Consider the following 18634-nt stretch of genomic DNA (forward strand, 5'->3'; position numbering starts at 1 on the left):
TTGAGTAATTCTTTTTATTACTAGAATTTTGTTTCTTTTCTTTCATTGATTTTGCTGTTTGATTTTCTTTGAGTCATACTGGTAGTTACGGTTGTCTATTGCATTAGACATGATTTGGTAATTTTGGTGTATTCCATGGTATAAATATGTACATGGCATGTTTTTTTGTCTATGGTTAGATGAGGGATTAGCTACCGTTTATTTTTCCTGATCCTTCATCGGGTAGCTTTTGAGCTGGTCAACCTATTTTCTAGGTTTGGAATTAAGGGAATACGCGTTGACTGTAATTTTTTTTTTTTTTCTATTTCTTTGGTTTATACTTACGCTGTTGAGTTGATTGAAGGGAACACTGTCCATGATCTGGCATAAAACAGTAGGGGAGAATGTAGCAAAGTGAAGTTGTTATGCTAGAATCATGGACAGAAACTGTTATCTTTCATCTTAAATAAGTAGGCCAAGACGGAAACACTCTTACTTTGAAGGAACAAAGTGGACCGAGCTCACTCTAGTGTTTTTGGAGGGGTGCCTTGGTTACTAGTTTATATTAATTTCCTCATATTGAGTTATTGATTCTCCAAACGAAATCCCTTTTGGTCTTTTATAATGGGTTTAGAGAGGATAGGTCATCTTTCCAGTTGAGTATTTGTTGTATTGTAAATACTTTCAACCAATGTACAAAATGGTTTAGCTGGTTTGTCGGCAAGGGAGACGCCGGCGGAAGTGGTCGCTCTCTCTGAGTTTGCCGTGAACGAGAGCAGAGGTACGCCCTTTCGGTTATCTAATATCTGATTTAATTGCTATGTATAACTTGTAAAATTGATTTATGTTTTGGTTTTGGTACTGAAATACCCTGTTGTGTGATGACATTAATTCACCCTGTGTAAAACAGCCACAGTACCGTTGTGTGCTAACTAGTATTCTGTTTGGCAAGCACAGGTGGACTACACGGTGATGATGGTAGCTCACGCCATGTTTTGTGTGTGCTGTGTTGGTTCAATAACAGGTATGAACCGTTGTTTTTGTATTTCGGTTTAATTAATGCTTACACACTGTCTTTCATTTCATATTATTTCATATGTTTTTGCTGAAGTTGACTTGTACTGAGCTACATGTATTTAATAGTAGCTAACAATTGTTGTAACTGTGGATGGCGCGCTGTTTTGAATGTGCGCGCGCGCTCGCGCTCTTTGAGTTTGTCATGAACGAGAGCAGAGGTGGACTACACGGTGATGATGGTAGCTCACGCCATGTTTTGTGTGTGCTGTGTTGGTTCAATAACAGGAGATCACCAATAAAACAACCATCAATTGAGTACCGTTGTCGGAGTCTACTTCCACCTCACACCAGACACAACGCAGATTGGATCACGCTACATAAGCATGCTTACATGCTTTTTAATTGCACATAAAAGGCTTTGCACCCACCCACTCTCTCTCTCTCCCCTTCAATCTATCTCTCTCACTCTCTCTCTCTGTTTCCTTCACTCTCTCTCTCTCACTCTCTCTCTGTCTCCTTCACTCTCTCTCTCTCTCTCTCTCTCTCTCTCTCTCTCTCTCACACACACACACCTACACACCTACACACGCACACACACACACACACACACACACACAGTCACACACACCAGGAAAAGGTATAACAACAACAACAACAACACACACCTGATACGCGTCGGGGATGTTGACCGTCTCCCCGTGTTCCGCGACGTATCCTATGATCCCTTTGCCCCACGGCACCTGCACCTCGTCCGAGCACGCGCCCCGCGGGGACGGCAGGTGACGCGCCGTGATGCCCGCGTGCACGTCCAAGAACTTGGACACCAGCGTCTTCTTGTTGGCGCTGCCCTCCACCAGGAACAGGGAGCAGCGGTCGGCGTCCACCATGATGCAGACGAACACCAGGATCTTGTAGCTGAGGCTGGCGAGGTCCAGGTCGTTGGAGATGTCCTTCACCAGCTCCAGGAAGAACTCGCGCTCGTTGTGCTCCTTCAGGTAGTACTTGAAGTCCACCGCCGTGGACGGGTAGCGGGGGAGGTTCACGCGCGACTCCAGGAGCGCGCTGAGGATGTGCGCCGTGGTCGGCGGCAGCGAGCTGGCTTTCCTGAATTAATGAATTAATGAATGAATGAAAACTTTATTTAATCCAATCCAATCCAACTTTATTTATAAAGCGCTTTAACAGCCACAGGGGCACAAAGTGCTGTACAGAGGGAGCATATTAAAAACTATAAGCAGCACTAAAAATAGATATATAAAAAAAAAACAAGAGTACCAAAACAGAGAAGAAGAAAAAAGATGATTGAATTGATTGATTGATTGATTGATTGAAAAGTTTATTAACAGATTGCAGAAGGGGATGCAGATCAGAGAAAGACTTTCGTCTTGTTTACATCAGTGTCCCCCATTTTCAATTCATCATAATGACATACATGACATACAGACAGTACTGCTACATCTATACATTTATGACATATCAGATTTGCAAATACAGTACTGTTTGTGATACAAAAAGTGTCCAGAAAAAGAGTGTATATACATTTGACGTAGAAATTGTACATTGGAGGCGGTTGGGTGGGTGGGGTGGGGTTGGTGGGTGGGGGCTGTACATTGTAGGGGGGGGGGGGGGTTGGGGTGCTTATAGCTTATCCGCAACAGTAAGTTACTTCCGGGGTAGGCCTGATTGGCCCCGACAGGCACGTGACGCGCAACTTTCTCTGCCGGCAGAGCTTGCGGAATTATGTAACCGCCCAAATCTGCCATGATTTTCATTCGGCGCTTCAGCTCACCTGGCAGAGCAGCGGTCCTGCGGTCCTGCGGTCCGTTGTTGACTAGTTTGAATCCCATCAAAAAAAATTTTTTAACGTGATTTTTTTTTTAACGTGTATTCTTTCGCCCGTTAAGGTTAGGCATGGTTAAGGTTAAGGTTAAGGTTAGGCATTGTTTCGGAGTTGGTTAAGGTTAGAACGGTTAAGTTTAGGCGCTGTTAAGGAGCTGGTTAAGGTTAGAGTTTGTCTTAGAGAATGGCAATATTCTTTCTATGGTTAAGGTTAGGCATGGTTAAGGTTAAGGTTAAGGTTAGGCATTGTTTCGGAGTTGGTTAAGGTTAGAACGGTTAAGTTTAGGCGCTGTTAAGGAGCTGGTTAAGGTTAGAGTTTGTGTTAGAGAATGGCAATAGACAGCCTATTTCCGCGCGACAGCTCTCAGCAGCCTCGTTGCGCGTCCTGAGTTTGCCGCGTCACTTTACTCAATTTACTGTACAACTGGGTTAAGACATTTGTAGGGGCCAGTTTCGAATTGCAGTCTCCCGTAGGTGTTCTTTGAGAGTGTTTTTGAAAGTGGGTAGTGATTCACATTCCTTTACAGCTTTGGGTAGGGCGTTCCACATTGATGTGGCATAATTGCGAAACGTGTTTAGTCCCTTGTTTGAGCCGAATCTGGGTTTAACATGATTTGTGGAGCTCCCTCTGGTGTTGTGATCGTGGTATTGACTGACCTTTGGGAAGTATTTTGACATGTACATGGGTACCTTGGTCGCGTAGTGTATCTTGTAGACCAGGCCCATTGCAAGTTGCTGTACTCTGTCGTCTACTCTAAGCCATCCTAGGTTGTCAAAGTGGGCCGGGGTGAGGTGGGTTCTAGGAGTCAGGTCAAGCAGTAGTCTGACTAGCTTGTTTTGAGATGTTTGTAATTTGTTTTTTAGTGCCTTTGAGGTGCTTTGGTACCATGAGGTGCAAGCATAGTCGTAGTACCCTTGAATGAGTGCTCCTGCCAGAGTCTTCAGGGTATTCTTGTTTACCAGAGAGGAGATCCGGTACAAGAATCGAGTTCGTTGGTTGACTTTTTTTTATTACATTGGATGCCATTTTGTCACAGGAAAGATTAGCCTCTAGGATGGAACCTAGGTAGGTAATTTCATCTTTCCTTGTGACAATATTGTCACCCACTGTAACCGAGAAGCCGTTGGTCTTGCTGAGTTTGTTATTTGAACCGAAGAGTATAGACTCTGTTTTGCCCATGTGTAATGATAGTTTGTTGTCGGCGAGCCATATGCAGATTTTGCCTAGTTCCGAGCTGAGGGCTTTTTCAACCTGTAACTTGTTCTTGTCAGAGACCAGCAGGGCTGAGTCGTCCGCAAACAGGAACAAGTTGCAGTCACAAGCTGACGACATGTAATTTGCATAAATTAGGAATAGTATCGGTCCTAGTATGCTTCCTTGTGGAACACCACAGCTCACTGTGAGGGGGGGGATAGGGTACCGTTTACCTCCACCATCTGTTCTCTCCCCTCCAGGTACACTGTAAACCCGAATAAGTTTCCAGAACTTAAAAAAATTGACGTAATCCCATGCCTCAAATTTTTTAAGTTGATCAACTCAAATGTTTTCAGTTGGCTAAGACTTACAATTCTCAGTTAAGGCAACTCAAATATGGTCTGTTACTGTGACTTAAGGTTCTCAGTTAAGTCAAATCAAATATGGTCAGTTACTCTGACTTACAGTTCTCAAGTGGAGTCAACTCAAATATGTTCAGTTACTGTGACTTACAGTTCTCAGTTAAGGCAGTTCAAATATGTTCAGTTACTGTGACTTAAGGTTCTCAAGTGGAGGCAACTCAAATATGTTCAGTTACTGTGACTTACAGTTCTCAGCTAAGGCAATTCAAATATGTTCAGTTACTGTGACTTAAGGTTCTCTAGTGGAGTCACCTCAAATATGTTCAGTTACTGTGACTTACAGTTCTCAGTTAAGGCAATTCAAATATGTTCAGTTACTGTGACTTAAGGTTCTCAAGTGGTGTCAACTCAAATATGTTCAGTTACTGTGACTTACAGTTCTCAGTTAAGGCAGTTCAAATATGTTCAGTTACTGTGACTTAAGGTTCTCTAGTGGAGGCAACTCAAATATATTCAGTTACTGTGACTTACAGTTCTCAGTTAAGGCAGTTCAAATATGTTCAGTTACTGTGACTTAAGGTTCTCAAGTGGTGTCAACTCAAATATGTTCAGTTACTGTGACTTACAGTTCTCAGTTAAGGAAGTTCAAATATGTTCAGTTACTGTGACTTAAGGTTCTCAAGTGGTGTCAACTCAAATATGTTCAGTTACTGTGACTTAGTTCTCAGTTAAGGCAGTTCAAATATGTTCAGTTACTGTGACTTAAGGTTCTCAAGTGGAGGCAACTCAAATATGTTCAGTTACATGTGATTAAGTTAACAGAACTCAAAGACATTGAGGCAATCTAATGCCTCATTTCTTTTAAGTTAATCAACTCAAATTTTTAAGTTAATCAACTCAAATATTTGCAGTTACTATAACTTAAGGTTCAGTTTTAAAATCCATGTGAATAAGTTAACAGAAAAATAACTACACAAGCACATTATATCAACTTCAAACAACTCTTTTATTTTTTTCTATTCAAAGAGTATACATATATAATCTGTATGTTAGCAATGTACAATAACACTGTAAACACTGTATACACTGTTTTTGGACTATATTACACGTATGTTAACAATACCGACCATGTACCGACCAATGCCTCGCAAAGTGCAGATATGAAGTTTTCCCCTTTTTTTGTATGCATTTAGGAGGTTTTGTTCTTCATCGAAACTATTTATCTTACAAAAACATTGTGTTACAACTTCAAACTCTTTATATTTATTTCTATTCAAAGAGTATACATCTATTTATCTTACAAAAACATTGTGTTGCCCTCTCCAACATTATGGCAATGTTAAAATTGAAAATATATATATAGAAAATATATATAGAAAATAAATACATGCATGTTATAACATGTACATACAATGTAATGTATATTACACATTTAATCCCACTGGTCACAATAGTGTAATAATGTTTGTTATAAGGCTCTGAAAATGTTACTGAATGATGTATCAATGTATTTCCAGCAAATATTGAAATAATAAAGGGTCTCAATATGTGCAGTGCACATGACCAGAGCCGTTTACATCCTGGCTGAATTACTCAAATTTGTATAGTGTGGTCATAGAATGAGCAAACATGTTGACGGCAACTATTGTGACCGTTGGGATAACACAGTGTATCTATGTACAGTACAGAATAAAATGTATAGATTATCTGAAAATTGTCAATCCGCTTGGCACATGTAAAATTCACAAACGTTGTGCTGTATATTGGGTCCTGCCAATGTGGAACCAAAATACCAATCCACATTACATGCTATACAGCTGGCAATACTGTTAATAGTGCACATACCTACATATGGAAATGCAGCTGTATTTGCTCCATGATGTATCATGGAACAAGATGGTGTTTTCATTGAAAGAGTTAGTCAGAATGTTTCAAGTTTCTTTTTACATGTATCATGGAACAAGATGGTGTTTTCATTGAAAGAGTTAGTCAGAATGTCAGAGGCACCATCCGTCATTTAGAGCAGGCTATGTTTGCAGAATGATAACTAGAACACTACAGTACTCTGTACTAAGAACACTATACAGTACACTAACTATACTGCCCTGTCAAGGCAGACTGCAGTAACTTCCAAACAGTGAAACTGAGAAAAATGGCTTTAAAGTTTTTTGACTTGCCATCCAAAATGTGTTATAGGTAGATAGATGATAGTACCCAGATTTAACATGTATTAATGAAGTAATCTTTAGGCATACAAAAATATGACGTAGTTATTTTAATTAACCCCAAAAAAGCAGATACTGCACTCTGCTGCACGATTTCCTTAAATAATTATACAGGTAATGTACAGGCAAAGTGCAGTAACTTCAAATACAATGTTGTTTTCCCTCCAGCTTTCATAACTTCACCTAGCCATTTTATTTGGATCATCATCATTCCAATATATTCAGGTATTAAATTTCATTTTCAAAATGGCTAGGTTAAGTTATGAAAGCTGGAGGGAAAACAACATTGTATTTGAAGTTACTGCACTTTTCCTGTACATTACCTGTATAATTATTTAAGGAAATCGTGCAGCAGAGTGCAATATCTGCTTTTTTGGGGTTAATTAAAATAATTATGTCATATTTTTGTATGCCTAAAGATTACCTCATTAATACATGTTAAATCTGGGTACTATCATCTATTTACCTATAACACATTTTGGATGGCAGGTCAAAACACTTTAAAGCCATTTTTCACTGTTTGGAAGTTACTGCGGTCTGCCTGGGTTTTGAGTGTGATTTTGTAGTTACTGCAGTTTTTAAAACCCCATATCTCCAAAACTGAGCGACATTAACATCTGAAACTTGGTCACAAGATAAAACATTTATTGACAAGGTCAATTTCACTCATAACTAAATTTTTACTTTTTTCAAGTTACTGCGGTTAGCCTTGACAGGGCAGTATACTACTGCCTACAAGGGCTCAAGGATACAGTCCCACTCTCAGCATACAAGATCGATGGTCTGCTGCTGCTGACTCCCAAGCGATTCATTCAAGTGAAACGGAACTGAGTCCAGCTAATGGTGAATAGTTATTTTATTAATCAATTATTGTGTCTTTATTCACTCTAGTTGTGTAATTGACCAGTTCATATTCTGTATAAGTTCATATTCTGTATATGTTAATAATAACGCTTCTGTGTTGCGTTTATGGCTCCTGGTATATCGCCTTGTACTCTGTACTGAGAACACTAACTCTACCACTGCCTACAAGCAATGGAAGCAGTCAGAGCAGAGTGGCATTTATGCCCATTGCCTCCTATTGTTCCTCGAGACACAAACGTTTGGGACTTGGATGTTGCCTTTGAGATTCTGATCAACTCTTTCAACTCTAAAACTTACTTGGATGAAATTACAATAATGCCAGCTATAGACGGTTAAGAAAATTCGAACTGTAAAACTCTCAAATGTAAACATATTACATAAAAAATAAAGAACAAGGTACATTGAGTAGTTTGGACCTATTGGCTGAACATCTGCAAAGTAGTACAGCAACTTTTGAAGGTATTATTTTGACATGACAAGACATTTCAGATGAGTTTCTATAGACACACTTTTGAGGTGTTGGTAAGTGCTTTGGGGTAGTGCATAGATTAGTCCAAACATTACAGGAAGGAATCACCAAATCTGGGGAGGCTGATCATGATATGACTTTCAATGACAATAGAGATTGTCACAGGCTGGTAGTGAACTGGACTTGTGTCATGATCACTGATTACAGTAAGTGTAACTGAGGGGTACAATTCCCTGACTGTATTAAATAAGTATGGTATCATTAAACCACTACTGTCTTATGTACATTACTACTGGCCATACAGTACACAGGTATATGATGAGAACACCTCCACAATGACACGGTTCCACACAAAACTGGGTTTAAGAATATTTATTAGCAGCAATGATAGTATAACAATACTTTACTTTGGGTGCGCTTATAAGGCAAAGAAATGTGCGTAAGCAAATCAATAACGTATGTCCATTCTCATATTGCGCAGGAGATAATGGATACCACCTGTATCTTAGGAATTATATCTATGGTACACTAGTGGGCAGCGGGAGATACTAGTAGGGTTCCCACCGGTTGTAAGCCAGCAGGGGGAGGAAATGTTCGAATGCAAAGTCTGGATCAACGGGGACTCAATAAGCTCCTGCTATGGGAGGCGGTATATTACTCCCTTGATCGGCAGACGAAAGCAGCAGCTGTAATCCCAGTATGCGTGCAGCATAGGTGAAAGCCAGCCAGCCTCTCCTAGAGACGGGCTCGAGTGATGTTCCTCACGGGTAAATCCCACACAGTAGTGGGGTGTAGACGATTCTCCTCCGCTCCAATAGCCACAGGACCAAAGCAATATAATAATAATCCAGCCAGAAAGGGGCTCTGCATTCACCGGTGTAGATTCTCCGGTGCGCGGTACTTCACATTAACTAGGTCGAACTTGACGTTATTCCACTAAGCTCTGACACTTTACTATCCTATTCGCACGCGGTTATAAGTGCTCTATTTAGATGCACGGTTGCTCACTTCACTCGTTGACTCGTGATGAAGGCTTTACGTTTGAGGGTAACACGTTTCTAGGTTAACTCGTTCGAGAGTAACTTGACTTTAGGCTAAGTGCTGCTGTATCCACCTGCGACGTATTTATACGTTAGGCGAACAAACTAGTACCAGCCTTATTCCTGTCTCGTATTCTTGCGCCGAACCGGGCATGTTCAGACAAGCCTTGACGGTGGCTTTGAAATAGACCTTGGGGGTATGGCAGTGGCGCCTAAGGGACCGCTGTCCAATAGGAGAACGAAATATTATGGTCTGTACTAGGTTAAAGGGATATTCCGTGTATATGTACAAGGAATACACAAGGGATATCAAACGATATACAAATATTATGCAATATATATCAATCAATAAATATATATATTCGGTTTAATCTGATCCTTCGTAACAGCCGCCTCCTAATTAGTCCCACCTAATTAGATAAGCAGAGACAGATTAACCGCACTGTCCACTACTCAATGTCTGTTGTGAGGGTAGGGCAGTTCACAAAGTCAGGGGTCATGGTCGTCATCAAGAGTGTCGGGGAGCCTTGGCACCTCTATCAGCCTCGCCACGGGCCGGGTGTATGTCCGCCCTTGGACGAGCACTTCTGCCGCTCTGACCTTTCCGTCGGCACCAGTGGTCACTTTGCTTACGCGGCCGGCCGGCCACGCAGCTCGGGGTAGTGACTGGTCTATGATCATGACGACTGGACGGGATGAAGGGGGGCTTAGGAGGAAGCGGGCCTGAGACTGCTTTGATCTGTGCTTGGCTGTGCCTCCTCCTCCTCCGTCTGTTTCTCTTGTTTGCTCTGTACCCCGTCTGAGGAGGGGCCGGTTCCGGCCGCCCCGTCAAGGAGTCGCTTGGGGTGCTGGGTTCGAGGTCAGCTACGTCTGGAGCGCAGCTGAGGGGGGTGGAGTTCCGAACTCCCTCTTGTGCCCACGGTTCTCTCACAGGCCTCTCGCTTAATGTCAATAGCCTCTCAACGGGCTGTACGAGGGGGTGGCCGGTGTCGCTCGCCTTTGTGTGTAGGCAGCGTGTAGACGTGGGTTGACTGTCAAGTCCGTAGAGGGGGCCCTGGAGCGTCCATCCCAGTCGTGTCTGAACCGCGACTGGGCATCCTTTGGGTCCGATGTGGGCCGCCTCAATTGGGAGAATGAGGTCCGCGTGGTCGGAGCCGATGAGCAGGGTCGGTGTGGCGCCGTCGATAAGCGGTATAGGTAGTTGACGTAGGTGCACATACTTCGCCATCAGCTGTGGGATGGGGTAGGTGTACTGAGACAGGCCTATGTCGTGGCTGGTGAAGACGTTGGTTATACTATACTGCTTCTCGGGCTGGTCCACCGCTGCTATCTTGAAGGAGACCCTTTCACCTTTTATGGTCTTCTGGTCCCTTCTGATGGTGCGTATGGTCATGGTACCTTTGGCACCCCGCAGGCCCAACTGGGCTGCGGCGGAAGCGAGGAGGAGGGTCTTTTCAGACCCGTCGTCCAGGACGGCGTAAGTGTCCAGGACCTTGTCCTCGTAGCTCAGGAGCACTCTGACACTTTGATGAGCACTCGGGGGGTCCCGCTATGCTGGTCAATGTGGAGCACTCCTGTTGGTCGGTTGCTTTGGATCATCTGGGGTGGTGCCGACTCGCGGTCGTCCGAGTAGCACCGTGACTCCCAGTGTCTGCTGTAGCAGTCGGGACACCAGGGAGCGGTCTGGTGGATCTTTGGTACTGGTGCCACCGCCTCGGCATGGTACATTACCGCGACGGGCCCACTCTGTTGTCCTGGCTGACGCTTGTTGATGTCATGCAGGACCTCCAAGTGGGTGCCGCCGCACCTGCTACACTTCTTCTTCAAGCGGCACTCAGCTGCCATATGGCTGCACGCGCAGCGGAAGCAGCAGCGGTGGTCCTTGATCCACTGACTCACCTCGTCCGTGGTCAGCTTCCCGAAAGTGTCGCATTGATACAACCGATGTTCCCCTTCACAGTACTGGCATTCAACCTTCCACTGGTCCTCTTTCGTCGAGGGGGTGTTGTGGTTCTTGTGCTGCGGTACTGATTCGGCTTGGTGCATAACGGTCACCGACCGGCGGTTATCATTTGATCCCCGAGGTCCTGGTCTTGGGCTTGGTCCACTCCATACGAACATGTCGAGTCGTAGGCTACTGACCTCCCTGGCGAGGAACTCAGATAGGTCTAGGAGGGATGCCTCTGGGCCGTTGGGGTCGCGGTGGTCTCTCTGCCGCCTGAAGCGCTCTTGTCGGGCGGGAGGGAGCTTCTCTAGTATCCTCTCTACATTAGAGTTAGCGTACAGTTCATAGATCCCTTTTTCCTTTTGGGACCCCAGCATCCCTACCAGGGACTGTACCTTGATAGAGAGGTCATCTAATGCTCTGTTGTCTCTGGCTGGGGGGAGACGGTCAATGTCTCTTATCTCTTGTATCACGTAGTCCCATATGCGTCCATAACGTTGGTCGAGGGCTACTAGAGCCGCGGTGTATGGGGTAGTAGAGTTGGAATATGCCAGCGCTATATTGTGTGCTCTGGGCACCTTCAGGTGCTTGAGTAGGATAGCATACTTGTACGTTTCATCCGGTACATCGGACATCATTGTCTCTAAGCACATTCGTAGCTCTGTGTACTGTGCTCTGTTCTCGTGTGTGAAGTCCGGGAACGTCGGTGTGCCAAGGTACGATGCCATGGATGGCTGGCACATCGGTGAGCGTTGGGGGAGAGGCCTCCTGGGCGAGTCTCCCCGTGCGTGTCGTCTTGGGCTGGTACTTGGTGGGTACCGAAGGTCGGGTACCCAGGTGCTGTTCCTCGGTGCTGACGGTGCGTCAAACTCACCCGTGAGTTGAGTCGGGGGTTTGTAGCGCAGGGCCTCGGGGCTGACGTCTGGGCTGTACTGGACTTCCTGGTCCAGAGTACGTTGCTGCTGGTCGGGGCTGTACTGGGCCTCCTGGTCCAGAGTACGTTGCTGCTGGTCGGCTTGACATTCCTCCTCTTCCTCCTCCTCTTCCTCTGCTAGGTCTTGGAGTCTTCTGTTCAGTCTCTCGGCGTGGTCCGGTTCTTCCCGGTTGCTGGGTCTCGTATGGACCGGCCGGGGAGGGGGTTCGGAGACGTGGACAGGATCCTCCTGTTGGCGGGGTCCCGGGTCGCTTGGTCGGGTAGGGGAATGTGTCCTAGACCCTTGTCTTGACGATCTCCGGGAGCTCCGTGCGGATTGAGGGGGTGTCGCCATGGTAATCAATTTGTCCATCAGCTGCGCCTGCAGCCGGTCGCGCTCTGCCTCGCGCTGGGCATGGGCGGCGTCGCGCGCTGCTTCGCGCTGGGCATTGGCGGCGTCGCGCTGCGCATTGGCGGCGGCGTGCTGCGCATCGGCGCGGCTTCTTTCAATGTTCTCTTCCGTCTGAAGGCGTCTGGTCTCCAGTCTTATGCGGTCGTCTTCACTCCTTTGTTGCGCCTGGAAGCGCTCTCGCTCGGTTGCAGAATGTTCGCGTTCACTGAGGGCTTGCGCTTGGAGTTGCGCGTGAAGGCGCTCTCGTTCGTCTGCAGCTTGTTCGCGCTCTCTCGTCTGTTGCGCTTGGAGTCGATCGCGTTCAGTGGAGGCTGCCAGGGTGGCGATGAGTGCCTGCGCCAGCATCTTGTCCGCTTCGCTGGGGGAAGACACAGGCGGAGGTGATCGGCTTCTGGCAGTGCTCGTTGGAGATCCGTTCTCCTGTCGCGCTCCGAGGAGATCCATCTCCTGGGTGTGCGTCTCTTCTGGTAGTGGGTCGGGTTCCGTCCCTGGAGCGCTTTCTTTATCCTGGAGCTCTCCGGGGACTACCTCGTTGGCGTCGGCGGGGGGTAAAGTAATGTCATGTCCCTCCTGGTCCCCCCCGTGAGCTTGGTCAGTTACGTTAGAACCCACTAGGGTCTCTACTGGCGGGGTCGCCTGGTGGTCAGGGTTTGGCATACTTTTACTATCCGCTTTAGTTATTTTATCCGTATTTAACTTCCTTTTAAAGCTAGGTATTGGACTGACAACGTATGCCTCTAGATAAGGAGGTGGCTGATGTCTGCGCTGCGGGCGATCTAGTTTAGGAGAACCGTTTGTGGAGTGTTCATCATCGGCCATGTTAATATTAATATTATATTAATATTACGCTAATTACTATCTCCGGCTCGAAGGACCAATTGTAACTGAGGGGTACAATTCCCTGACTGTATTAAATAAGTATGGTATCATTAAACCACTACTGTCTTATGTACATTACTACTGGCCATACAGTACACAGGTATATGATGAGAACACCTCCACAATGACACGGTTCCACACAAAACTGGGTTTAAGAATATTTATTAGCAGCAATGATAGTATAACAATACTTTACTTTGGGTGCGCTTATAAGGCAAAGAAATGTGCGTAAGCAAATCAATAACGTATGTCCATTCTCATATTGCGCAGGAGATAATGGATACCACCTGTATCTTAGGAATTATATCTATGGTACACTAGTGGGCAGCGGGAGATACTAGTAGGGTTCCCACCGGTTGTAAGCCAGCAGGGGGAGGAAATGTTCGAATGCAAAGTCTGGATCAACGGGGACTCAATAAGCTCCTGCTATGGGAGGCGGTATATTACTCCCTTGATCGGCAGACGAAAGCAGCAGCTGTAATCCCAGTATGCGTGCAGCATAGGTGAAAGCCGGCCAGCCTCTCCTAGAGACGGGCTCGAGTGATGTTCCTCACGGGTAAATCCCACACAGTAGTGGGGTGTAGACGATTCTCCTCCGCTCCAATAGCCACAGGACCAAAGCAATATAATAATAATCCAGCCGGAAAGGGGCTCTGCATTCACCGGTGTAGATTCTCCGGTGCGCGGTACTTCACATTAACTAGGTCGAACTTGACGTTATTCCACTAAGCTCTGACACTTTACTATCCTATTCGCACGCGGTTATAAGTGCTCTATTTAGATGCACGGTTGCTCACTTCACTTGGTCGTTGACTCGTGATGAAGGCTTTACGTTTGAGGGTAACACGTTTCTAGGTTAACTCGTTCGAGAGTAACTTGACTTTAGGCTAAGTGCTGCTGTATCCACCTGCGACGTATTTATACGTTAGGCGAACAAACTAGTACCAGCCTTATTCCTGTCTCGTATTCTTGCGCCGAACCGGGCATGTTCAGACAAGCCTTGACGGTGGCTTTGAAATAGACCTTGGGGGTATGGCAGTGGCGACTAAGGGACCGCTGTCCAATAGGAGAACGAAATATTATGGTCTGTACTAGGTTAAAGGGATATTCCGTGTATATGTACAAGGAATACACAAGGGATATCAAACGATATACAAATATTATGCAATATATATCAATCAATAAATATATATATTCGGTTTAATCTGATCCTTCGTAACAGTAAGGAATAGAAACTCATCTGAAAGAAGGATGTGGGGTGAGGTATTAATTTCCTTGTCATGTCAAAATAATACCTTCAAAAGTTTAATGCAAGAGCGGTCAGGTGACGTAGCGGAGATTGCGTTCGTCACCAACGCTGGAGACACTGGATTTGCGTGTTCGAATCCAACTCCCTGCGTTGTCACCAGCTTGGCTGGCCGTTCACACTAATACAATTTGGCAGTATTAGGGGGTGGGGAAGTTGGCGGGTGGGAATCTGGCGTTGTGGACAGCGATGCCTACAGGTCAGGTCTCGGCGCTTGCTAAGCGGGGCAGGACTTGGTGGAGATAGCGTGCCCTCCCACGCATTACACTTCACCAATGAGAGCCCTCGCTGCCAAGTGAAAAGACGTCACTGGCTGTCGGCGCATGTCTCGGGGGAAGCGTGCGATCGACTCGGGACGCCCTTATACCGACTCGTAGGAGAACATGCATACAGCACCAGGTAGGGGGGGGGGGGGGGGGGGGAATTGGCACAACGACTAATTGGGACGGGGAGAAAATCCATTGAAAAATCAGAAGAAAAAAAGATTATTGCATCATCAAGTCATTCTTGAGAGTCTGCAACCTGGGCGACAGTTTACCAGCTTCTAGACCTAGTAAAATCTTCTGAATGAATTCAAAAGTGTTGGTAAGTCCCTTGGGGTAGCTGAGGTGTAGTGCATAGATTAGTCCAAACATTACCAGGAAGGAATCACCAAATCTGGGGAGGCTGATCATGATGTGACTTTCAATGACAACAGAGATTGTCACAGGCTGGTAGTGAACTGGACTTGTGTCATGGTCACTGATGACAGTAAGGAGGGCCACTGCAACACCCTGAAGCTCTGGCTCATCAGGCGTGTCCTGAAGGAATGAAAGAGACATAATAATCACAAATAAATCCATGGTTTCTACAAAGTGCAGCACAAAGCTAAGTATATGGAGTTGTGTTTGTAAGTTGTTTATATTTTAGTTAGAACAATTTTTTTGGTGAGAAGGTTATTTTTATTTAACCAGGTTAGTCCCGTCGAGATCAAATATCTCTTTCACAAGGGAGACCTGGAAGGAAGGAAGAATGATACTTAGCATTTTGATTAACTGTTCACTTAATATACAGTTGTACTGTAAATTATTTTTACTCGGACTCACTGTGCAGGTTTTGAAAAATCCAGCGACTTCCTCATGCAGATACACAGGCAGGGCATGGAGAACAGTGGTACGCCTGGTGTGAACATCATGGATTTCCTATTAAGATGTAAGATTAAGAAGAAGAAAAAGAATTGTATTATATGGAAATGTTTACTGAACAAAGTGGATTTTAAACAGTCCAATCAGATATGTCCACAAATAACATGTTCACATCTTTAATGCAATCAGAAAAATGGCAAAGACACAATGGTGGACTAATTGTAAAATTCAAAAGCTCATTTGAATCATTGAACCTGTTCAATGTTACAGAGGTTCGACCTATGACATGTATAATAATCTATTTACCTGTTCATCGTGGATTTTTAAAATGTGAGCCAAAGCATCTGCTGTGTTCCCAGTTTTGGACGCCTTCTGTCTGAATAACGTCATCAGTCGAGGAAGATGGCGGTCAAGCTCAGCGTAGAATGTGTTGGGCAGGTTCTGGTTGGTAATCAGCTGGAACTCTGCATACACCTATATTTAAAAACAGCAGGACAATATAGTATATCAACATCAATTAGTCACTTCAACTTGGTGGATCTCTTACTTTGTTTGGTTTGGGCTTCAGAGCATGACGGCGGGATTTCTGGTCAACCATGTCATTACATGCTTTGCGGAATCGGTCGCTGATGACTAGCTCGCGGGGGCGCACAGAACACACACGCAGATGCGCCGCTAGAGTATATAAACCAGGCTTAAGAATCACAAGTTTCACTTTAAAACACACAGAATGTGCCAAATGTTAACACAGGAAAGAGAGCTGATCTATATTACCTCAGACTCCATTTTGAGAGCAGGCCAGAGGTCCATGAGCTCTTTCACTGGTGGGCTGGACTTCACTATGGTCTGTCGGCGCAGGGCAAATGTGGTCTGCATCAGCTTTCTAATGAGGGGCAGGTTCTTCTCAGTCTTCTTGACTTCTTCAGCAATTGTCTGCCTCAACTGCTCAAGCCTCAAGGAATCCTCTCCTTGGGGATAGTTGGGTAGGAAGTTTACTTCTGCTCGCTTGGGTCTTTTAATGTTGGAATGTGAAGGTTCGCCATCAGGATTGCTTCTACCTCTTTTTCCAGCATTTACAGTGACCTCCTCACATCCTGCCCGTCTCAGCTTGTTCCTGAAATTGCCCATCTTGAATTTGATGCTGTTCTTCCATCCATTGCAGCCGGTCTCAGATCCTGCTTCCTTCAAGCAGGGATGTTTGGCGACAAGAGCCGCAGAAGCCACTGCTATCTCTTTATCACTTGGATAAGCCTTGAAAGCATACATTGTAGATGCAAGCTTTTCTAAGATGTCGTGCTTTAGGTCAACTTAAGGTGTCTCTTGTTCTTCTCAAATTCGTTGTTTCCGTCTCTAAGTTTCAGCTCAACATCGAATGCAAATGTAGGAACTGGAAAAGGACCTGGAGGCCATCTGCTTAGACGTTCTGGAGATGACATATCTGAAAGTATATCAGTAGATGCGAGAGAGCTGGAGTCGAGCGAAAGTGAAATGTGCACAACAGCTTTTTGTGGCAATTCCGTAATGTCATCAAGGGAAGTAAGTTTCCCATCAAAGTCTGGATCTTCATACAGCAAACTGAAGTCAAGGTCTATTTCCAACTGTTCTTTTATAATCGTGATCAGTGCATCAACAGAGGCGGGTCGTGAACTGAGTTTTAATTTTCTAGCCCGGTCTGTCTCAACAACACGAAGGATCATGGGTTGTGGGGAGGCAGCTGCCATTGTGCTATGGAAACTTGAATGAATCGCTTGGGAGTCAGCAGCAGCAGCAGCAGACCATCGATCTTGTATGCTGAGAGTGGGACTGTATCGTTGTGACCAGACTGCAGGTAGATGGACAGTGGACAGATGTGGTCCGGTCGACAGACAGCAGCTCAAGGACCTAAGGAGTAGTCATAAACACAACACAGAAAGCGTCATTATTAACATATACAGAATATGAACTTATACAGAATATAAACTGGTCAATTACACAACGAGTGAATAAAGACACAATAATTGATTAATAAAATAACTATTCACCATTAGCTGGACTCAGTTCCGTTTCACTTGAATGAATCGCTTGGGAGTCAGCAGCAGCAGACCATCGATCTTGTATGCTGAGAGTGGGACTGTATCATTGAGACCAGACTGTAGGTAGATGGACAGATGTGGTTGTGTGGTTGACAGCTCATAGGACCTAAGATGTTCTATATACCAGGAGTCATAGTCTCGACACAGAAAAGAAACCTCGTTATTCACAAGGTAGATCTGTTCTATTTGGCTAAATGTAGACAGTCCACCACTGACTCTGACGGAGAGAAACATTCCACAGACATAGTCTGTGCCATCAATGGTTACCTTTGATGTCTGGTAGATTGTGTCACTAACTGTGTGTCCTCTAATGTGTACCTGAGCTACTGCTGGTAGAGATGAAACCAGAACAGAGTCAACCCTGGATGCCTGGGTTTTTGGCTTGAAATATGATGGTGAAGCAAGATGATATGCCATCATGTGTTGGTGTCTGATTGCCATCGTCTTCAAGATATTTTTGAAGTTTTGAGTGTCATGCACCACTCTTTTGAAAAAGCGGTGCTTGGCCTCAAATCGCATGGTCCAAACATGCAGCAGGGGTCCAAAGCACTTAACTAGAGCGGGATAATGCTCCACATAGTGATGTTTAGGACGGAGTTTAACTGCAGGGAAAACCTCTAATAGTACCTGTCTATGATCACTGATTTTGCACTGAAAATAGTCTAAGGTTTCATCAGTATATGATGGGCACAATGCTAACTCTAGCACCTCTTTCAGCTCCATCAAAACTGCCCATGCTGCATCACCCACTGGTACTACACTGCCTACAAGTAATGGAAGCAGTCGGAGCAGAGTGGCATTTTCATGCCCATTGCCTCCTATTGTTCCTCGAGAAACAAATGTTTGGGGAATTGGGTGAGGTCTATCCACTTTATCAGCGTGCTGATACGGGAATGATGCAATCTTTTGGTTCAAATACTCTAAAGTGAAGTACTTTCGCCGAATCATCTCTTTAACACAGAGAGAAAGCTCCACGGGAACCATACCTTCCAG

General features: G+C 45.1%; 1 protein-coding gene across 1 annotated transcript in view; it reads right to left on the reverse strand.

Moving 5' to 3' along the window:
• pde11a (phosphodiesterase 11a) overlaps window positions 1-18634 on the reverse strand; it is a gene marked incomplete at both ends in the record, with an annotated part of 580355 nt that overhangs the window by 552215 nt on the left and 9506 nt on the right. The window contains one exon of the mRNA XM_084314342.1: window positions 1662-2100. Coding sequence (XP_084170468.1) covers window positions 1662-2100 — 439 coding nt within the window. The remainder of the gene's footprint in view (window positions 1-1661; window positions 2101-18634) is intronic.

Source organism: Notolepis coatsorum, assembly GCF_963971535.1.
Source record: "Notolepis coatsorum genome assembly, chromosome: 5".
Classification (NCBI taxonomy): Eukaryota; Metazoa; Chordata; class Actinopteri; order Aulopiformes; family Paralepididae; genus Notolepis; species Notolepis coatsorum.